The sequence below is a fragment of the Vanessa tameamea genome, chromosome 6 (genome assembly GCF_037043105.1).
Source record: "Vanessa tameamea isolate UH-Manoa-2023 chromosome 6, ilVanTame1 primary haplotype, whole genome shotgun sequence".
Taxonomy (NCBI): Eukaryota; Metazoa; Arthropoda; class Insecta; order Lepidoptera; family Nymphalidae; genus Vanessa; species Vanessa tameamea.
The window spans coordinates 9,617,256-9,639,130 of NC_087314.1; the positions used below are offsets into that span (position 1 = coordinate 9,617,256).

At 31.3% G+C, this 21,875-nt stretch overlaps 2 protein-coding genes across 2 annotated transcripts in view; one reads left to right on the top strand and one right to left on the bottom strand.

The window, feature by feature from the left end:
* Positions 1 to 510: 510 nt before the first annotated feature.
* LOC113393498 (large ribosomal subunit protein uL29m) lies at positions 511 to 1,577 on the bottom strand. Its single transcript, XM_026630406.2, has one exon. It carries the CDS (start codon positions 1,452 to 1,454, stop codon positions 681 to 683), a length of 774 nt encoding a protein of 257 aa, XP_026486191.2. The 5' UTR covers positions 1,455 to 1,577; the 3' UTR covers positions 511 to 680.
* A 726-nt stretch (positions 1,578 to 2,303) lies between these two features.
* LOC113393495 (bifunctional heparan sulfate N-deacetylase/N-sulfotransferase) overlaps positions 2,304 to 21,875 on the top strand; it is a 117,741-nt gene continuing 98,169 nt past the window's right edge. The window contains exon 1 of the mRNA XM_026630397.2: positions 2,304 to 2,545. The gene's annotated coding sequence lies outside the window, so the exon portion shown is untranslated. The remainder of the gene's footprint in view (positions 2,546 to 21,875) is intronic.

Below are 21,875 nucleotides of genomic sequence, written 5' to 3' on the forward strand. Positions count from 1 at the left end.
TATGGTTGATCCGGCCCTGCTTGGGCAGACACTTTAAGAAACAAAGATTTAGTTATCTCCTAACTTCTACGCTCCATAGGTATTCAGAACAAACGCCCGTGGCATTCTCAAGATAAACTGTAAGACTCGATGGTTTACTTATAGACTTGCTTCCAATCATTTATTTACACCGATAGTGCGTATAAGCGCAGTGTTTAGTGGGACAAGTGACGAATCCTCTAGTTTACCTTCCTTAATTTATCTACATGAGTTAATGCTCTTAATATTATTTAATCTGTTGAATACTTAATTAAAACTCTTGCAGTCACAGTAGATATTGAGCTTAAATGAATATCAATAAATTACTCGTAACTTCCTATAAAATGATTATATGCAATTTCAAGCAATAGGTGCTAGTTTGAAATAGAATATCTACGTCAATGCTAAAAAAGACTATTATATACAGACACAAATTTTTTTATTTACTTTAAATTAGGGAGAATAGGGGAATGCTGGACAAAATGTAAAGAATACACAGGATCAGTTAATTTTATTGACATGATATAGTTTAAACTAAACATTTTTAATTCTGAATAACGGTTAGTTCCGTCTTTATTTTATGATTCTGAGGTTTAATAGATTTTACAAAAGCAAACAGAATCAGCTCAGAATATTTAATTCTGAAAAATATATAAATCAAATTAATATTTTGGCATATAATGGCCTCTTGCTTTTTTAGAGCGTTTTGCTTTCTCTATGTCTACATTTGGATATTCAGCTTTTAATTTTTCCATATCCATATCTGGGAAACGTTTTAGTAAATGTTGAACATGACTAAAATCTCTATTTCGTGCTTTTCTCTCTATATTATATAACTTTTCTTTATATAATCTATAGAATTTCTTCACTGCTAAGCTGTTTATATATCCATGTTCAAAATATGATCGAACCCAACGTGTATTCATAAACTTTGGTAAATAGTATTCTTGCTTTTGATATTTTTCATTTAATCCCAATAGGTTTACTACTTCATCTACGGAACGTTCACCAGTTTCTCCAGTTTCTAATTTATAATAGGCTATGTTTCGCTCTCGTATAACTGTTTCTATGTTGTCCATTGATTCTTGCACTTTATCAATCCTCTCTGGGTTAGGAAAAAGTTTAACATTTTCATTACACTCATGTTCCATAGTGTAGAGCATATTACGTTCTTTTAACAAGACATACCATAATTTATGTAAATCTCCATTGGATTTTATTCTTAGTTCGTCTAACTTCCAAGATCTTCCCACTCGTATATTTGATTCATTCCAATTCTTTTTCTCGTCAAAAAATTCCATTAAATCGTACTGTTTACATGTCGTGTGTATGGTTCTCGGAACCTGTGGCAATCCGCAAAGACTGAATACTTTATTTGATCGGTATGTTACTGAGGTAACGTTTCGCAAAACACTTCTAAACAAAGTAAAATTCATTTCTTACAAAATTCAAAGTCACAAATAGAAGAAAATATATTTCCCCATTTAGTTTCTATTTTCTGTAGTGAGGTTATTTTCTTATTACTTCTGCTTCAAACTTCAATTTTAGTTTATATCTTTATCTATGGTGTAATTCTGAAATTAATCAAAATAAAGAATGAAATTGTCTATGATCTCAACACAGATGTCAGTAACACCGACCAATAAAGTTTTAAAACAAAGTAATTATTTATTTTTTCCGCAATATGTTTATTGATATGTAGTGTTTTTTAAAAATTTAATTAAAATAATGCAAAAGGGTATTCGTTTTTTTTTTCTAGACAAAACAATTTGATATGTTATGCAAAAAAAGTAACTAAAATAAAACCAAAGATAGCAATAATTCCAAATTATATTTATTCTTACAAATCATTCTTATAATTCATCATTATTTAATGTAATTTCACGATCTTGGTAATTAAACATATATTACAGGTAAAAGAGTCGTTACTTAAATTGTCCTTTATTAATGTTTCTAGGACTTCGCATTATGTAGTTTTTTATTTATATAAAATAGAATAAATTATGTATTAAGTTTTGTATAATTAATCAATGTTTGAATCTTTTTTTCACATTATTGTAAGATAATTATGATAAGTAATATATTTTCTCTAATTTTACTTTATGAAAGATAATATTTCTAAAATAATAGTAATTATCTAATTATAATCATGAAATAATACTATAATTTTCATTTTTTATGTTATTGAATTCTTTGGTAATGAATTTAACATCAACATTCGAAATAAAAATTTAATCTAGGTAACATTTTTGAATTTTGTATTTGTATATCAACTGTGGTGAGTGGTCAGTCACAGTCAGAGGTAAACGAAAGGAAAATATGATAGTAAAAGATACGACAGTGATTGTGTATTACAGTGGTTTGTTTTGATAACATAAAACTACGCTAAATGTTAAGAAGTTGTAACCTATGACTGATTTGTGTGACTATGCTGTGCGTGAAAAGTTGTTTTAAGTTTTGGATTCGCGTTTGTCGAGTGTGACTTTAAATTTCGAAAATATTTGACGTCCAGAGGAGTCATCAAAAGGTACCAGATATTTTAGACATTAAATATAGCATAGTTCATAATTAGTTAATATAATTTAAGTAAACATTTTATACATAACCTCATCAATATCTTTATTGTGTTTAAAGTTTGTGATAACTTTCATTGATCTATGTATAGTTCATTTTGTTTATATTTACAACCTAATATGTAATATCATTTATACTACTGCTAAAAATATTTTGCAGAAACATTAAAAATGCTATATGAAATCGAACTAAGAAATCTAAAAATCATAATGTGTGCTGTTTTAATTCTGTAGATCAGGAAAATGACTAAATTTGAGGAAAATCATTACTATGATAACATAATCAGTTTAAGGGTTGTACCAATTTTCTTACTCATACATAATTAGGGATGTATTTGTTTAGATTACAGAACAGAATATTTTATAGTTAATTTTGAGAAGATATAGTATTTTTTGAATTTTTAGTATCAAAATAATAGAAGTGATTGCTGAAAACATTAATTATTTATTTTTAAAGATAACTAAATTAAACTACAATACAAATAAGAATTTAATAAGAAAGCAGTTGTTTGGTCTGCAGTATAAGTTATTTTTTCAAAATTTTTATAATTTTTAACATTATTGTTGACAGATATCATATATTCTGGCAAAATACTAAAATAATATTAAAAATACTATAATAATGTTAAATATACTGAAAAATCAAAGGGTTTCCAAGAGTTGGACATAAAACTACTTGTCTCACCTAATTTGAAATAAACAAAGTATTGAATGAAGTCACGATTATAAATGTTTGTTTGTTTGTTGCTTAATCATGCTTGAAAGATCTGATGGATTCAAATTAAATCTGATATAAGTTTATATTATAGTTATGTAACTACATATGTAAATAGCTTTTTTTTAAATATTTTTAATTAAAAGAAATTCATCAATTGCTCTTGGTGTAGGTAAGTAAGAGGGTATGTTAAAATTATTGTGATATATTATTGATTATAGTAATATATTTGTCGAGTTAAAATAAACATATATCAGTGATGTAATGGAGCCCTATCTGAAACTATCTGAATCTAGTAAATATATTTTTTTCATAGTGTTATACTTATCGTTAGTAGCTAATTGTTTTTGTAGGGCCTACTCCTTTTTTCTTGGATTATTCTTAATACCAAATAGGCCTAATTGTTACCTGTTAATTTTCTCTTTTACAATTACTAAATAATCTAATGTTCATAACAGACACTGTCCAAATCAATCGGATAATTCAAAATAAAATATCCAATTATTCATTATGTATATATAATTGAAAATGTTTTTTAATAAAATAACAAACCTATTATAATTGTATGGCAAAGTCACTTTGATTTTGGCAAATTAAATTGATTATATTGTTCAACTCCAGATCCCTAGCAATATACGAACAGTGTACACATCTCTGACAAGTATAAGATAAATTTTAAACAAAACTTTTAAGTTTTTAGTATAATAGTCACTTTATTATATAAACTATGGTGCATCTCTGTTTCTTATTGATGAAATCTTACAACTTTGTCATTACCACATATTGTTAATATGATAAATACTAAACTATGGGTAATTGGACTATTTATATTTTCATTTTCATTGACTAGTATGATATTTAATGTATACATACATAAAACTGTTTCATATATTAATGCATTAAGTTATCATCAAGATGTCACAAATTTTTTAATATTATTTTGAGCAGGATTTTCTATATGCTCACTTTTTCTTATACTGTGCCCTCAAATTTAAAACAAGTCTCATTGTCTTGCATTAAGATGGGCCTGAATTTGAATTTGCAGCTCTAAGTTTTAGAGGCTTGTGATAATTAATATCTTGCTCTGCGAAGAAAAATAACTGCATTAGATTCTGCCATCTATAAACTAACAACTGTAAATAAACTACAAAAATAATAATAAAATCTGATTTGATGGTTAAGTAGAATATGTTTTAAGTGTTTGAAATCAGTGTACTTACGGATCAACCCATGACAGCAAAAACTTCCGCCAATTTAGGTTAGGTTAGATTTTTTAGATTTATTTATTACACTTTTATATATATAATAAATAAATAAATCCTTACTCAACCTAACCTATATTGGTGCATTCGCAGGCTTTTTCTTTTGCTGCGGTGGCGTTAATATATAAGTAACAAAATTAGTTTAATTTAAACTTCAGTCTCAAATTTGCCGATTTAAAAAATTCCGACGTCATTGAAATATATTCGGACACAAACATCTCACACGGCGATCTCAGGGACGCTAATCGATGTGTATAAATGTTTCAATTGCAGACACTTTCGCTTACTCACCCATACACAAACACGGTCTGAACACAGTGTATAATGTATTGTAAATTAAGCCTTATTTATACGACATAAGCTGGACCGTAGCTTTGCGACAAGGTAGTAAATAAATTCACGATTACGTAATTCAAAGAAAAAACTTACTGAATATAAAGGTACAAAAAAGTTACAAGCAGAAACTCAGATCTCAGATCTTTGCATCCTGATGGGTACTTTCACAATATAGATAGTCCATCAGAATAGTAAAAATAATCGATAGTATTTGTACACTCCCCGGTGTTGCAGATGTCCATGGGCGGTGGTAGTCACTTTACGTCAGGTGAGCCTCCTGCTCGTTTGCCACCTATCACATAAAAAAAACACAAATTTTCGTATATTATTTTTAATTTGATGAATTTTAATTACTTTTCTCAAGGTATTTCGTTTTAATGTAATGACAACAATATTAACTTTTTTTATACTTCTAAGCATTTTGTTGCTGAATCATTTTTATAAAATCTGTGACACACACGACTTATTCAATATGTCGAATTTTTGGCATTTTCTAAATTCGCTGGGATCTTGCGTCACTTTCAAATCGTCAAAATCTTTTGAATGGAAGCATTTTTAAGCTTCACTTAAAATCTCTAAATGTATTTTTTCTTTAATTTTCTACCCTTCCTATTGGACCCATGGCGCACAAAACACAAGGCAGAGTAGCTAATTTTAGTTAGAGGTACCTTGGCCCTAACCTAAACTAACAATATCTATTCACGCAACACAATATATCCACGAAATTGTTTTTTCTTTACTCGCTTCGATCGCGTAAATCCCCATTTAGCATCTTACTTACTACTTTTACAAGTTTGTAAGTGATAAAATATAATCGATGTAAATAACAAGTGATTTATTACCTGCGATGTCACTTAGTAGTTCGCAGAGATTCAAGAGTCTTATCTATAGTTGCCGATATATTCGTTGTATTTCGCTTTTCAGATACGAATTCACTGTCAGTACATATAATAGTAAATAGACCCCTGCTGTATTTGTACCTATTATTTTATTTATTTAATATTATTTTTTCGTAATTATCATGATCGTAAAATATATGTAGGTATAAAAAATAACCGCCAGCGAGTTCTAAATAAACACTTTGCAACAAAATCATTCTAACTGACGAAACTGGACTTACTATAATCAATCACACTAGATCATGGCAGTTACATAAGGTACTCAGTCGATTCATAAAGTCAAAACTTGAAACGACAAGACCGTGCAGTGCTAAATAAATGAATTTATATTTTTAACAATTTCTGCGTTCGTTAGATATGTGCCATGTACATATTTACGAGATTTTCCGTATGGCTTTATTGACTATTAAAATATTATGAATATATTATGAAGAATACTTAATTTAAAACTGCAATACATTATTTATGTCATGATAGCTATAAAATGTTTGAAGCTATAACAGATCACTGTAAAGCGTGTATGGTTATGGTATCCGAGAGAAGAATTGTTAATGTTATCAACGTATGGCCAAACATAATTGCCACACGGTATCTGTCGTATTATCTCATGCTTATCAGCAATGCAGCGTTAACTGTGTAGCATACTAATTAGTGTACGTACGGTCAGAGAAAATTTGAATGTAAATTTTTGTGAAAACTTTAATAACTATAAGATATATATATTTTTTTTAATTATGGTATATAATTACACCGTATAAAATATTTAATGATTTAGGCTCTTTATTTTTAATGTATCTCGTGCTGACAGACGTGCTGTTCTTGCATTTGTTGTATGTTGTCTATAAAGTTTTTTTTTTGTCAAACGGCATCATAGTTTAGCTACATTTTAAGATTAATTAAGACATAATTTATATTTTTTTTCATTCATTTGAAAATACAAGTTTGCATTTGACTCTACGACGACTACTTTTACTTTGACTCAGAATCTGTTCCAATTGTCTTCCTTGGTATTATCGGTTTTTCTATACTAGAAAGACCAGCCTAGACTCACACAGCCGGTCGGGATGGTATTATGGGTCGCAATTTTTTAGGTTGTAGTCCAGAATCTCCTTAAAAGTTGGCACTTATGCTCTCTTCACCAGATCCCCAATGCGTCTTGGCTTTCTCGGGTGTAAAGTTAAATAATCTTCAAGTTTCTTTTTGTAAAGTGATAATGCTTGCATTATACTGCATTAGTATATCGTGCAATGATTAACTTGGCGTACATGGTGGTAGTCCTACTGACGCCGAACCGTAATATATAATATTATATGCTTAAAAAACTGCGTGTGAGTTGTATATATGTATATAAATAGCATAACAACCGTGCTACAATTTTGTGTACATTATTTGTACAACGATCAAGCATTTTACGCATTTAAAAAATGTATTATAAATAAAAGAACAAGAACATGGAACCACCTGTGCCTTACAGTTATTTTAAAACTAGATGTTCCGAAAGGATGTCTTACTTTCTTTACTTAATCTTTTCATTGAGTTGTAGGTCAGAATAATCACATTTCTGCTCAATGATGACATTATGAATGTCGACCCACTTATGATCATATTGTTCTACTGCACTATAATATCTGCCTTTTTATTCGAATTTCGCAGCTCACGTGGTGCCGGTGCCACACATGTGCGGTACGGTTAGCATGATATACACACCTAGTAGTGGATCCCAGTGTCAATACAGCAGTGGTTTCTTGCACACAAAGATAATATAACATAAAATGAGCCTCGCGCTATAATGTAATAATAAAAAAAACAGTAAGAATATAAAAACAATTTACAAAATGGTTTTCGTTATTTGCTTAATGCGGATGGTTAATTGTCTAGATTTTAGTTATTCTTTGATGAATTATGAGATAGATATCATAAAACAATAATGTTTTATCATATCTTGTGTTTCGTTTAGCATACATGCACACCAAACCATATGATTCGTGCACAACACAAATATATATATTTTGGACAGAAAATTATTATTAGTCAAAATACACTATAATGATGTCCACTATAATTTATTTTATAAAAGCATTTGTGTAAGCAATGCAGTACGTTTCACTTTGTATCTGATTTATCTTGCGCGTATGTTGTATGAGTTAGCTGTTTATTTATATATAAGACAACAAAATATTTTCATTCTCTCATAATAAACGTTCTGTATATATTTCAGATTCTGGAATAGAAATAAAGGATTGATACTAATCAACTGTCATATAAAAAGTTTAACGATAAAATATCAAGAATTGTAAATTCTATAGTAGGTACTCTGAGTGAGAAAGACTTCAACCAAAACCGTTTACTTAAGCGTATTCTGCAAATCTTGACTGGCATTTTTCAAAGGGTCGAAGATCAAAGCCATTGAAGCGAATAAATAAAAGGATATAATACCTATTTCTTTGTATTTGTTGAAGACTACTTATCCATTTTCCTATTCGTATTTCAATATTACGAATTTCATTTGCCCGGATAACATTTATTTGAATTATATCTATGGTTAAAATAATTTTCAATTATTTTCTACTTTATGGAGCTTTAGCGGAAATAATTAAAAATTCCAAAATAAATTATGTCACAGGCTCTTGTATCACTACTATAATACACGTATATTTGATTTTAACATATATTATAATTAATCAAAAGAGATTTCTTTTTTCGGTATGTTTTTTCGTTTTTTTGCTTGTGATGATTATATTTTGGTATTTATTGAAATGTTATATCACGTTATTGGATAGTGCTGACTATTGAGGGAATTCAGCAGTGTTATCTGAGGTTGTGGTATTTTGTCAATTTGTTATAAAAAAAGTATAGTTTGCATTTGAGACAATATAATGTATTGTGAATTCCAATGACAGGAGAAATAATGATAAATAAATAGTTTTGACCTTGAATTGACGTTACATTATTGGTAATAATCTAAAATAATCGATGATATGCCTCAAGCAACATGAAAAAATTTGCGTGTCACTAGAATTGGTGTCGAAACTTTAGAACTAAAGTCGGTATAAATAGTTAAGTGGAATGGTATTGTTTTATGAATGTTACATGTGCATTATATAGTAAATCTCATTGGAATACTGGAGGATATTATTAACTTGATGATAGGACTTGTAACTCTCATAACATACTCTACCGCCAAATAACAAATACTTAGTATTGTTGTGTTTCGGTTAAAAGGGTAAGTAAACCAGTGTAACTACAAGGACAAGGGACAAAACATCCTAGTTCCCAAGTTTGGTGCGGCATTGGTGATATGAGGAGTGATAAATATTTCTTATAGTACTGTAAATGTCTATGGGTAGTGGTGATCGCTGGTCTTATATAACTTATGAAAAAATAATAGGGCAGTACTTTTCGTCTTTGGTGGTTCTACTCTTCTATACTATTTTCATTGCACCTAAATTTTGCCATGTCACCTAAATTGTTGTTGATAAGTACGCATGCCCGATGTCATTGTTGTTTTAATTGTTCATGGTGCGCTTTATTCTGGAGAGGTCACACGTTATCTAAAACAGCTGTCGGGCGCACACGGTCTACAATGGACTCGTTTGTATCCGCGCCGTGTAATATTGTTCGTAATTTAAATCGGCTATGTAGGCAAGAGTGCCGCTGGCTTTATTTTCCAGCTATCCGAGGTATTGTTGCGTTGATTAGATCAGAGGGTCTTTGTTCTGGAGAGAATAGGTGGGTTCATAGCTGCGGTCTGTCGTATGCATGCCATCTTGTTTAAATGATGTTTAGATCATACAGTATCCTTTGCACTCCCATTATATCAAATTCATTCTCAAATATTGGCCATGATAAAGTTTCGATTGATCAATAAATAAACCATTTAATATATGTATTTTGCGAAAAAGCTTCTGTAAGAAAACTCACACATTAATGGGTAATAAAGAAGACTGTTTCTTGGAAGTTTGTGCCAATATTTTTATGGTCGAACTGCTTGTTCGCTAAATAGGCTAAATGTTTTGTGCTATTGAAAAGATTCGAGATGACGGACGAGGGGAATGTTAAGAAAATTATTAATCACTTCCACTCGAACAACCCTGAGCCCTGTTATTCCTAACCTTTTTGTAATATTGCTATTAACGGCATTGTTGTTTTGTGATGACTAGGTTATGGATTTAAAGATTACTAGCAAACTGCTTCGTACAAAATGTTTTTCGTAAACCGATATGTTTGAAAAAATGGTATGAAAAGAAAAGAAAATGTGCCAATGTAGTATAATTTTAAGCATTAAACCAGATTTATTTAGGCCAGCAAAGATTGATTGCACAGCGACATTGCCACAAAAACGAAATTCTAGAAAAAAAATCTCTCGGTATACCTAATATAATACTTTGTTTCAGCGTAATGAAGTGGTACCTTCCGATAGCGTATATTGCTTTTATCGAGTTCAAATGCGTGATTTATTACAGAGATATAAGCGATGTAGGCTATGTACACATGTCGCGGGGCGTGTCGATCAATCACCGGCGCTGATGGACGCGCGACAGGCCATTAGGCGGAGCTTCGTTGGGTCTCAGGTGCCAGATGCACTGAACCACGAATACCGATCGCCAAACCTATCCTTACCATTCAATCAAATGATCATCTACGATCTCTAATGTTATGACACACTAATGCCGCATTGTAAATATGCCATTGTATTTACTCGCTGACTACATATGGCTTAAGATATGCTTGCATAGCGTTTTTAATACACATTACATACGTTTTTAAAATTAGATACACGTAACTTGCGTGAAACGAAGAAATATTATTATAATATTTTATTAAAATTCTTGTCTTCGGCCGCAGTAAGCGCTTTTTTGGGACACAGCAGAGTAGCGTTGCCATCTTTTCATATATGTAGTAGGTATATACCACTATTTGTGTGATGCGATACAGTCCCAATCAAGTGGAGGAAGCTTATGAGTAACTGCTGTTTTGATAATACCATAATGAATTGACCATAATTTATGATATGTACTGGTAAGAGCTTTTTATTCTGCGCGGTATGACAATAACGATCGACTATGCAAATTGTTACCTAATGTCACTATTTTAAAGAATCTTATGCTTTAGGTGTTTTATATTGACTGCAAAATGAATTCAACGCATAGAAAGAAGCCTTATGCGAAGATGACCGAGAGGCTACAGCACGTGAATCTTAACTGAAAATTGCAGATTTCAACCCAGGCCAATACCACTGAGTTTTCATGTGCTTAATTTGCGTTTATTATTTGTCTCGGGCTGGGTGATAAAGGAAAATATTATAAAAAAACCTACTTGTGACGCATGGAAATCCGTCACATGTGTTGCACAAATTCGCATTAGAGAGAAGCTTGGTGCAATAAGCTCCAAAACTTTCACCTTGAACGAAGTGGAGCCCAGCAGTGGGACATTTAGAGACTATTAATTTACTTCACATTTTTTCATTTACCATAGGACATTTAAGTTTTAAAGAGTTGTAGAAAGTGGTACTCTTCTTAAAAACTCATTTAAATCGATCACTATAACTAAATAAAGTTTATCGGGAAAAAATAATTGTATGCATTCGGCAACTGGGTATTTGGCTAAAATATAGCAGTGCACACAGCATTCAGTATTAACAGTGAATTTATTTTGGATCGGGCAGTCTATAGCGACACGTGGTATCCGTTCATTAATAGACCGTCCATTAATTACATTGACATGCTTCATGGTAATGGACAAGCATGGGCTACTCGCATTTTAGTGACCCGTCGGCGTATTGTAAAATGAATAAACATTATTTTCTACTGTCATTTATGTGCACTGAAGCCTATATAACCTATTCCAACCGCACCGAAAAATAAACAACTTTGACATTGAACTGATAAAATTGGTCTTGAGTAAGCTTTCTTTAAAAATTGCGTTTTGAATATAGGTGAAGTTGTTATCGGAACTTTGGGGGTATTTAGCAAATCATTAGCAAATCCTTGTGCGGGCCTGCACAAAGCTCTACACCCAAGTAAGACAAGTAAAATATGTTACAATTGTTCTAATATATTGGCACTAAGAAATCTAGACACGCGGTAACGTGTCAAGCCAAGTTCAATTAACAGAACTGGGGAGCAGCACCGTGTGTAATATTACACGAACCATTTGGAGCAACTTTTGACCTCCCTCATAATCGAAAAACGATTTCACATAAACGTGTCAAATGTGCTCCAAATTTCATAAACACATCTTAAATGGTTATTTAGATAGTAACGTCAAAAAATCGTCATTTTTATCACTTAATTACAATTTTTCACTTAATTGATTCTGATAGGAACACTTATATGTACTTAGTGCCCGTAATGACTTTAAAAAAAATGTAAGAATCAGCAATCAGCAAACAAAACTTATGACAGCCGGTCTTTAAGTGGATTTTATGGTCTTCACGTTAATATATAACGAGTTGAATACCACCCTTAATTTTTTTTATCTAAATATTTCCGTTTTAATACTTATAACTAAGAGTATAGTCGACTTTAATCAACCCAAAATACAGCAATACTTTGTATTCCTAGTTCTGAATATGCGATAAGTGGGTACTGTTCTAGATGAAATGCAGAGATAGATGCAAAAATAAAAATCAATGATCATGACATTGACTTACAGTAGGTATAAGTAAAAGCAAAAACTATAATGTTTATACTGCACCATAAGTAGTTAATACAATATTTGTTATTAGTACATTAAATTAATTAATAATTACTTAAATATTTTTTATCTCATTTTTTTTTTAATGTATTTCAATACGTTAAATATATTGGGCGATCTGTTACACCTAAAATGGGTCAAATCATTTTGTTTCTTGATTAGTAAAATGGCGCTATAAATACAAAACTTTTAATGGAAAGTATAATAAAACCCGATACTACCTCATCGATCCTCGTCCACCGTACGATGAAGCCATTCACCTTTCACATGTAGGCCATTAGTAGAAAGATAGGCTCGATATTGCAAAACGCCTCGACGTTTAACGTTCAAGATAAGCTGCGAACTGTTTAATATATGCCTTTCGTGTTTAAGACTTTTTTTCTAAACCCATGAACATATGTTAAACTCTTTTTCGCTGATCATTATTATTATTTTTCAGGTATGACAAAGATTTTCTTTGCAAAATTTAAAAGTTTAAGGTAGGTGTTGATGAGATCAATCTGAAGCCATAACAATAAAAAAAAATAGTGGTTGTATAACTTACCGTGTAATTAATTATTATTCTATTGATATTTAAATAGAAGAAAAATAACATTAGAACAATAAAGAAGTAAGTAGGAAAGTAACTGTCTGTCTGTTACGCTTTCACGACCAAACCAAACCGAAATTGATGGAATTTTGTATTAAGTAAGGTTGAAGGTTTTTATAACTAAACAACTGACAACTATTACTTTATAAAGTAATAAATATTGTCAGATCACTATCTTAGCGATAACACCGCCTATTCTATATACTTGTCTTTATTATGTACACACGTACCAGTACATAGGTATATATAAGTTGCATTGGTGACAACAAAGAGTATGTATAATACATGAGTTTTAAAATTATAGTAAAATACTGAGTGATATTTATTCTGATATTTCAGCTAAAAGATTTTTATTATGTGGTAGAAAATTTGTAAAGGAAATAAATTTAATAAAATTTTCCAATTTCATTTTATATAACTGCCATTAATTATTTTTTTGAATACTATAGTTTGCTTATTTAGAAATGCGTAAATAATTCTCATGTCAACATTACTTTGAACAGTAATATTTTTTGGTTATATGATAGATTTTAAAAAGTTTTTATTCATAACAAGAAAAAATATATACAATATATAAAAATATGTACAGCACAAATGACGGCCTTATCATTTACAAGCGATTTATTCCATACAATTTTACTTAGGGCTTCATCAGGGTAGGCACCACCACCCAATTTTACATGTTCTGCCGCTAAATAACAAAATTTAGTATTGTTTTGTTACGTTTTGGTGGGCCAGTCAGCCAGTGTAACAACAGACACAAGAGACAACATATTAGTTCCCGAGTATAGCGGAACATTGGTTATGTAAGGAATATTTATTTATTTATAGCTACATATACATCAAATGATACGTAACGATACGTGAATTCTATACATATTACAATAATACAGAAACAAACTGACGAAATTCTGAATCAGAAAAAGAAAAATTCTTGAAAAAATAGTATCACCGAAGTATAGAAAATACAGTACAGATCAAGAATGGTACAAAAGGTCTCATTGCAAAAACATCAATCTCTTCCACTGGATAAAGTGTTATGTAGTGTACACATTAAAAAAATAAATAACAAGTTATTCAAACATTTTTCGTAACATATTCCGTCACAGCGATTGTTCTTTCAAAGTATATTTTAAATATAAAACCGCTGAAACTTTATTATACGCATATTACATAAAAGTACTTCCGGATGTATACTATACATTGAAGTGTACAGGGGTTCACGAACAACATTTCGATATTAAACTTTTATAATGTGTAGCATAAAGAGGGGATCGGATGAAGTGGGAGGACGGTGTTATGTACGGCATTGTTCGAAGCGTCGGGAACTCGGAAGACCTTTGTTCCAGCAGGGCACGCCACACCGGGAGTTACTTTATCTTATTACACATGTCACTTGTGGTGTACCGTTACGTCCACACAATACCCAACATTTACCTTGAGTGCTTAAGGTGGCGTGTGAAACACTTAAACGACGTCAGCAAGTGTATCTAAGATTACTATTGCTATTAAATATTTCTAAATCTTTTATAAATCTCTGTTCCCAGAATTTGTATTTTCGGAAATGGTGGCAACTGGTTTGGAAATAATATTATTAACAAATAGTATTAAAAAAAATTGGATCTAAAATATTTCATTTCATAAAAATCGTCCTACGACCGTTCCGTTCTTTGTGCACTTTTCACTATAGCTTGTAGTTTCGGTTTTGGCCATTTACGTCCTCTTGGAAAAATTCACCTGTAGGTGAATACCATACCATAAGCAAGATCGGTTTTGAAATCGCTTCGCATAAATTAATTTAAACGTGATTGAATACAATAGAGTTGCTGGTCGGTTAACTGCTATCGTTCCGCCCTCAGCGTTAATGTCTCGTGTTATAATAGCTCAGGACACTAACGCAGATGACTGGACTATTGTTTCTCTAAATGTCACAATGAGCGATAAGTACCATAAAGTCAACTATATTGCTTCAAGCTTCATTTGCTATTATAGGCTTAAAGATAAATTACATACATTACTCCGATATATTACAATGTTTCATAGTGATACAGTATTGTACTGGATATTGAGTTATCATAAACCTTTAAAATCTTTATCTTATTGCGAGAAACATTCTGGTTTACTAGGTTAGTAAATAAAATCTAGTTTCATAAGGCGAAGATGTGGTGGCTCTTACTTTAAATTCTGTAATAAGAAAAGTCCCAAAAAGGACTTTATATATGTTAAATAACATAACAAAATATTATATATAGAATATTTTTATTTGAACTGCTGTAGGTGATCGAATAAGTATAATTACTTTTTAGTATTGTTAGCGTGTGTTTGCGTTTTTTGAATCGTTATTTGTATTCAAGATTCCCTTTTGTACCTATACATTTTGTACGGTTAAAAGGTTGTAAAGAAATGTTATAGAGAACGGTGAAAGACGCAAACAATTTTATAGAATATATTCAATGAATTTAATCGAATTGATTTTTGTATTATTGTAATTTTAAACAATGAAGTATTTCACACATGATCGCTTCAAATTATAAATGTATTTGCCAATATATTTAAAACCAATTTTATTACACGTGTTGTGTACGCCGTTCTGACGCACACACCACGCTTTTGAGCGATGACCGTGATTTTACAAATCCACTGATAAACCAGGAGGAAATTCTACTAATTTATAACAACTCTGAAACGTTTCCGGTCCAACTAAGACTATTCTTTTCAAAAATAATTCTTGGCAGATTCGTAACTGCGAGACCATTCCTACTAGTTAATTATGGTTACGATTGTAACTTCGATCGGACCGCAACTAAATCGTTTTGTAAGTAAAATAGGAAAAACGGCTAAAGGGCAACGATTACGTTTCGATTCGATTGCGATAAAATGTCATTCTGTTGGTAGAATTGGCGCCAGGATCTAGCAACAGTAACTGCTTCGTCACGAGCAGCGCGATTTTGTTTTTATATAAAAAATAATTATATAAATTAATATAATTTAAAAGAAATTGTTTAAACTTCATATTTATTGAGCAAACAGTCCAATACAAATAAAAACATATCTTTCTAAATTTGTTTAAAAATGACGGAGTTTTGAAGTAACAAATAAAATACAAAAATAAAATTGGATTGATAACCTTAATTATTGAAGGGAATTCTTTCACCATTATGGGTACGTAGTCACAATACATACAAATGAAATTATTGTCAGTCTTCGTACGCCTTGTTTATATTTAGAATGTTACAGCTTTTAAAATTTCCTGAAAACACTTTGTGTATGTGTATGTGTTCCAGGCAATATGCTATGTTCTTCAACATGCCGACATATATTAAAATACTCGCTGAATTTTGGTTGTTTCACAGTGACACGAGAACGACTGACAGGCGACCACGATTTTCAAATGTTGTTTTTGGTCTCCGGTATCCTTAATAAACGAAGTAAGACCAGTTATACTTATTCGAATATTGCTGATGTTTTCACGAACAAATAGTACTGCTACTAAAGCATCAGTCAGTTATTGAAATAAGTAAGAATTTGCAATAGTTTGATTCAGTATCAGACCTTATTAAGATTACTTAAACATGCTAAAGACTTCGTCATTAAGAATTCATCATTCGTCAGTGTAATAATTTAATTTTCAGCAGTAATTGAAATTAAATTAAATTTTCCGTGTAAACAATAAAATCGCATACATATACAATTCTGACCGATTTCGCTCACGAGTTACGGCGACCGTACCACAGGAAAATAGGCAAATTCGCAGGAGATATAGTGATCAAGTGTGTGCATAAACGCAGTGTCACTTGCTTCGCCTCACACATACCCTTATTCATAATCCGGAGAGCATTCAGACGTAGGGCCAACGGCTGTCCGAGATACGGATTCTAACTTCGGTCTACTGAGGGTGTCATGACAAAAACTCAAGAACTTAATAAGTCTGACCTGGAGTTTGAACTCAGGACCTCAAGATCTGCACTTATAAACTACAGCATCACAGCACTGTATAATGAACACATAAAGACCTAAAGACTGAAGATAAATCTCATAATATAAACTCGTTACGACTAACTTGAACATATCTTCCGTGTTATAACATGTATGTCTTCACTTGATTTATGACAAAGTTTTTTTGTTCAAACACCATTTTCGGAAGTTTGATCCCTCAGGGGCAGAACTGTATCAAAGTTTTATTTGAGTCGCATCGTGTTTTATTATCAAAAGTAATTCAGACTTTGTCATCTTTATTGTTGTTTTATAAATATCATGATGGAATAATCTTTACTTTTAGTACTTTTCTTGTACATTCTTAAAATAAGGTGAAGCTTTTTAATAAAAATCGTTTCGTCAAATAAAATCGATTTAATATAATGAGTATAATTTACCGGACATAGTTATAGTAGTTGCGAAATTAGTCATCTCATGAATAACTATGTTATAGTATTTTTTTTTTACTAAAAGAGCATTTCAAATTTTTTTTACTTTTAGGCCCGTTTAAAAAAATGGTTCAAGCATTTTAAGCATAACGTTCCTCGTAGGACATAATTTTTTTATTAATATGTATATTAATAAAATAAAATTGATGTTAATATGTATATTAATTAACTAGCTGTTACCCGCGGCTTCGGTCGCGTAGAATATGAATATATTAACAAATTAACTTAAAATATTACGTTAATGTAAGACCTCTTTCTGTACCACATTGGTGTGTATTACCATTATTACATTTATTGACCTTAGGGTAGAATATCCAGAAACGCTTAAATGCGACTCAACTTATTTTTATTCGGAAGCCCAAAAATAAAATTTTGAGCTTCTAACTTCAAATTGACGGACTTCCAGGCTATCCTATATACGAAATGTTTACATAATTTATCTCCTTAGGCGTAAAATATCCAAAAACGCTTAAATGCGAATCAACTCATTTTTAATCGGTAGCCTAAAAATAAAGATTCCTGCTTCTAACTTCAAAAATGACGGTCTTCCAGACTATCCTATATACGAAATGTCACCTCTATTTCCCTCCTTAGGCGTAAAATATCCAGAATCTAAATAGGTATCAACTCATTTTTAATCGGTATCTTAAAAATAAAGTTTAGTGTTTTTAACTTAAAAAATGACGGACTTCTATAAAAAATTTCAACCCTTATTTTACCCCCTTTGTGGTAGAATATCAAAAAACGCTTAAATTCGTATTTACTCGTTTCTAATCAGTACCCCAAAAATAAAGTTTCGTGTTTTTAACTTAAAAAATGACTGACTCCAATAAACTTTTTCAACCCCTATTTCACCCCTTTAGGGGTAGAATTTCCAAAATTCGCTCCTTAGTGGGTGTCATGATATGTTAGTTTATAAGTGTACATATAAGTTTTATGCTTCTAGTTCTAAAAATAAAATACTTTCAACAACTTACAACCTTTCATCCCCCTTTTCAACCCTTTACAGCCCTATTTAAATAAAAAGTAGCCTATGTCCTTTCTCAGGCTATTTGTGTACCAAATTTCATTTAAATCGGTCCAGTAGTTTTGGCGTAAAAGTGAGACAGACAGATAGACAGAGTTACTTTCGCATTTATAATATTAGTATTGAAGTATGGATTTACTATTTTCGCGAAGCCAGTCGATGACAGGTAGTAAATTATAAATGTTAAAGAAATTATTTACAAATAGAATTGTTATTTGAATAAAATGTATTTATGAAATCATTAGCATTTATGGTGCTTACAAGAAATATATCTTGCCCTCTTAAAAAATGATTCAGACAAGGTAATGCCGTAAAACGAGCTATTTATTTTTACTTAGCAGAAATAATATAATGCTTAGTAACGTCGCCGGAAAAAAGTTCAAAGTGTGCTTTATCACTTTAATAGATTTTCCTATCATCGTTGACAGAATACAATATAGAAGACAAAAATGACACTGAAATTATTTTAACATAATTAACCATATAAAATATTTTAACCACAGTCCATTGTATATAACGAAAAAGCAAAACACTCGCCAACATTGGCCAAAGCGCTATACGCAAGAGTTTACCGCAGAAGGCGTTATCCACATATGGCGACAGCTATTAAATTACCTTTCGTTAAGACTGAGTTGTGGCAATTGGCTTTGTAGCGCTTACGCGTCGCGAACGAGTTACCATATGTGTAAAACTAGAAATACAATTCCAACCTTTCTATTGTTTGTGCTGATAACATCCGCGCCTTCTGCCTTTATTTTCTTCCAGTGACAATACTGTGCGTTGTATTCGCAGATACTACACAAAATGTTGAAATCATATTTAATAGTCTAAACTAAACTAACATAACATTACATAAAACTTGATAACATACCATTGTATCAAAATTGGTTTGCGGTTGCTTGCAACATTTTTTTTTTTACAAATAAAACTTTTCAAATTCAAAAATATCTCATAGTCAAACAAAATATATTTTATTAAATTAGGCAAAAGCCTAATTTAATAAAATATATTTAACGAATTGTCATTTTACATAATTATAGTATAAGTCAAGCTACTATAGATTCGGAATTTTGATTCTACCGAGAAGAACCGGAAACAAAGAACTCAGAACGAAACAAGGAACTCAATAGTTATGTATTATCATATTACTTGTAAAGGCTAAATTATGTCACAAGCTTTTATTGGATGTTAAAGACCATAATTCTCACCACTAAAAAGAGACTGGACTCTTAACCACGTGACAATTCAAAAAATGTCACGTCGTTTGACAACCCGAATGTAGAGCTAATCTACTAATGTGAATTCGAAAGTAACTCTTTCTGGCTGTTACGCTTATGAAGAGAGAACCGACCAGAAGGATAGGCTGTTTTTAATACCTAAAGCCTACGATCCCCTTTAAAAAGCGGGAAAAAGCGTAAGCGAAAACTAGTAAGTTATATATATTTTTTTTATATATAAGAAAATTTCTTATTTTTGTTTGTACAGTTTGCGTTAGGGTGTTGTTCGGGAATGTTGCTGTTGTCACGTTGACGGTTGTATAACGTCACCAAAGACGCGCAAGTCGTATCAAAGATTCGCACAAACAAAGAATCTTTATATAGCCTGCCATTTAGTAGCTAGTAAAGGTTATGTTATGTTCATATTAATCATACTACTATACTACATACAATTATTGTACAATTAGTCATAGTCTTAAACATATCTACAGAAAAGATAGCAACGACAAATATTTACTTTTAATAGAACTTTTTTTAGTGACTGTAATTGTTTTTATATTATATTATATATTAAAATTGAACAAGTTCATGTCTGAACAAGCATTAAGCATTGTCGGGCGGATAGCGCTTTGCAAGTCTGTACACGAAATTGTACGTAATATCGAATACGCAAGTTTGGACAAGTAACAGTCGCTTGCCTTATTAAAATATTATCTGCTTAGTTAGGTACTTAAAACAATGTAGGTAGGCCCTTATAAAAACTATGCTTACATTTCATCAAAAGCAGATAAATTTTCGTGGACCCCCATTAACATCTTATGAACCCCCATTTTTTATTCACGCCTACGTAGACCCCCAGCAAGTCTCCCGTGGACCCCTGGGGGTCCACCTGGACCACTTTGGGAATCCCTGCACTATACGTTAACGCTAACGCTAACTTAAACGTTAACGCTAATACAAATTTGCTACCAGACCTAACTGTTAATATAAAAGTGATTTGAGATATATATCTATATTAATAAATGAGGAGACTTATTTTTTTGTGTTGCCTAACTGAAAAAACTATTAAGCTATAATATGTATATAAAACTTCGCAATACCTAACTGTGACATCAATTCCATCGCGCTCGAAAAAATTCGGCAAACCTTTTTTTTTTTTCGTCGCACCAAATAATGGATTCTCCCTGACTGTACTGGCCGTCTTCACGTTTGGATTCCACTATCACTTGCCATAGTGAAGGTATAGGTGGAATGAAGTATATATATATATGTAAAACAATTGGAGCAACAATTGGATAAGGTTTAAATTTGTAATTTTGTTTGTATTTAAATGAACGCCGTAACAAGTATTACATAATGGGCGGTAGCATTAATGTAAGATGTGTCTAAAACTTCGTTCTATACTGATTATATCATACTGAGAATTGGTTTTTATATTTTCTCTTGCGAAGTAATCGTTTACATAAAGTTTGAGTAAATTCTGGCTCTTAACCGATGTCTGACATTTGCTAATATGGGTTATATATTCATAATTTAAAAAAGGTATTTATTATATAGGTATAACATCAAAATGTTCTTAAGTCTAGATACGCTTGGAGCTTAGCTTAGGCTTGATTGACAGACAGGTAATGTCTTACATTTACGTTCAGGCTTCGGAGTAAATTAATCATGCAGTATTAATGTATGGTTAGGCTTCGGTAGACATTAATATTTTATATACCGTCACAGCTAAAGTAATTATTAATCGAGAATGGGACATATTTTTTATGTAATTGATTTCTTTCTCTTAGGAGTATAGTAAATTATATCTATTGAAATATAAATTAAAGTTTTATTTGTTTTTTTTTTTCATTATTCTTATTGTTAGTAGCCTTTTAACTGTAATAAGTACCATCAATTTTTTTTTTTACTTAAAGTTACCCCCTTGTACCCACGAAAATAAGACTGACTTTACCCGCAATAATCTCAAAAACTAGACTTATTAGACTTTTGTTGTTGAAGTTTTAGTCTATTTAACGCTACGATTCAAAGGAGCGGAGCAATCAATCGCGAAGTGTAACTAGTGATAGGTTCGATCACAACTAGCGAACTGTGCGGTATATATTATAGTTCTCATGTG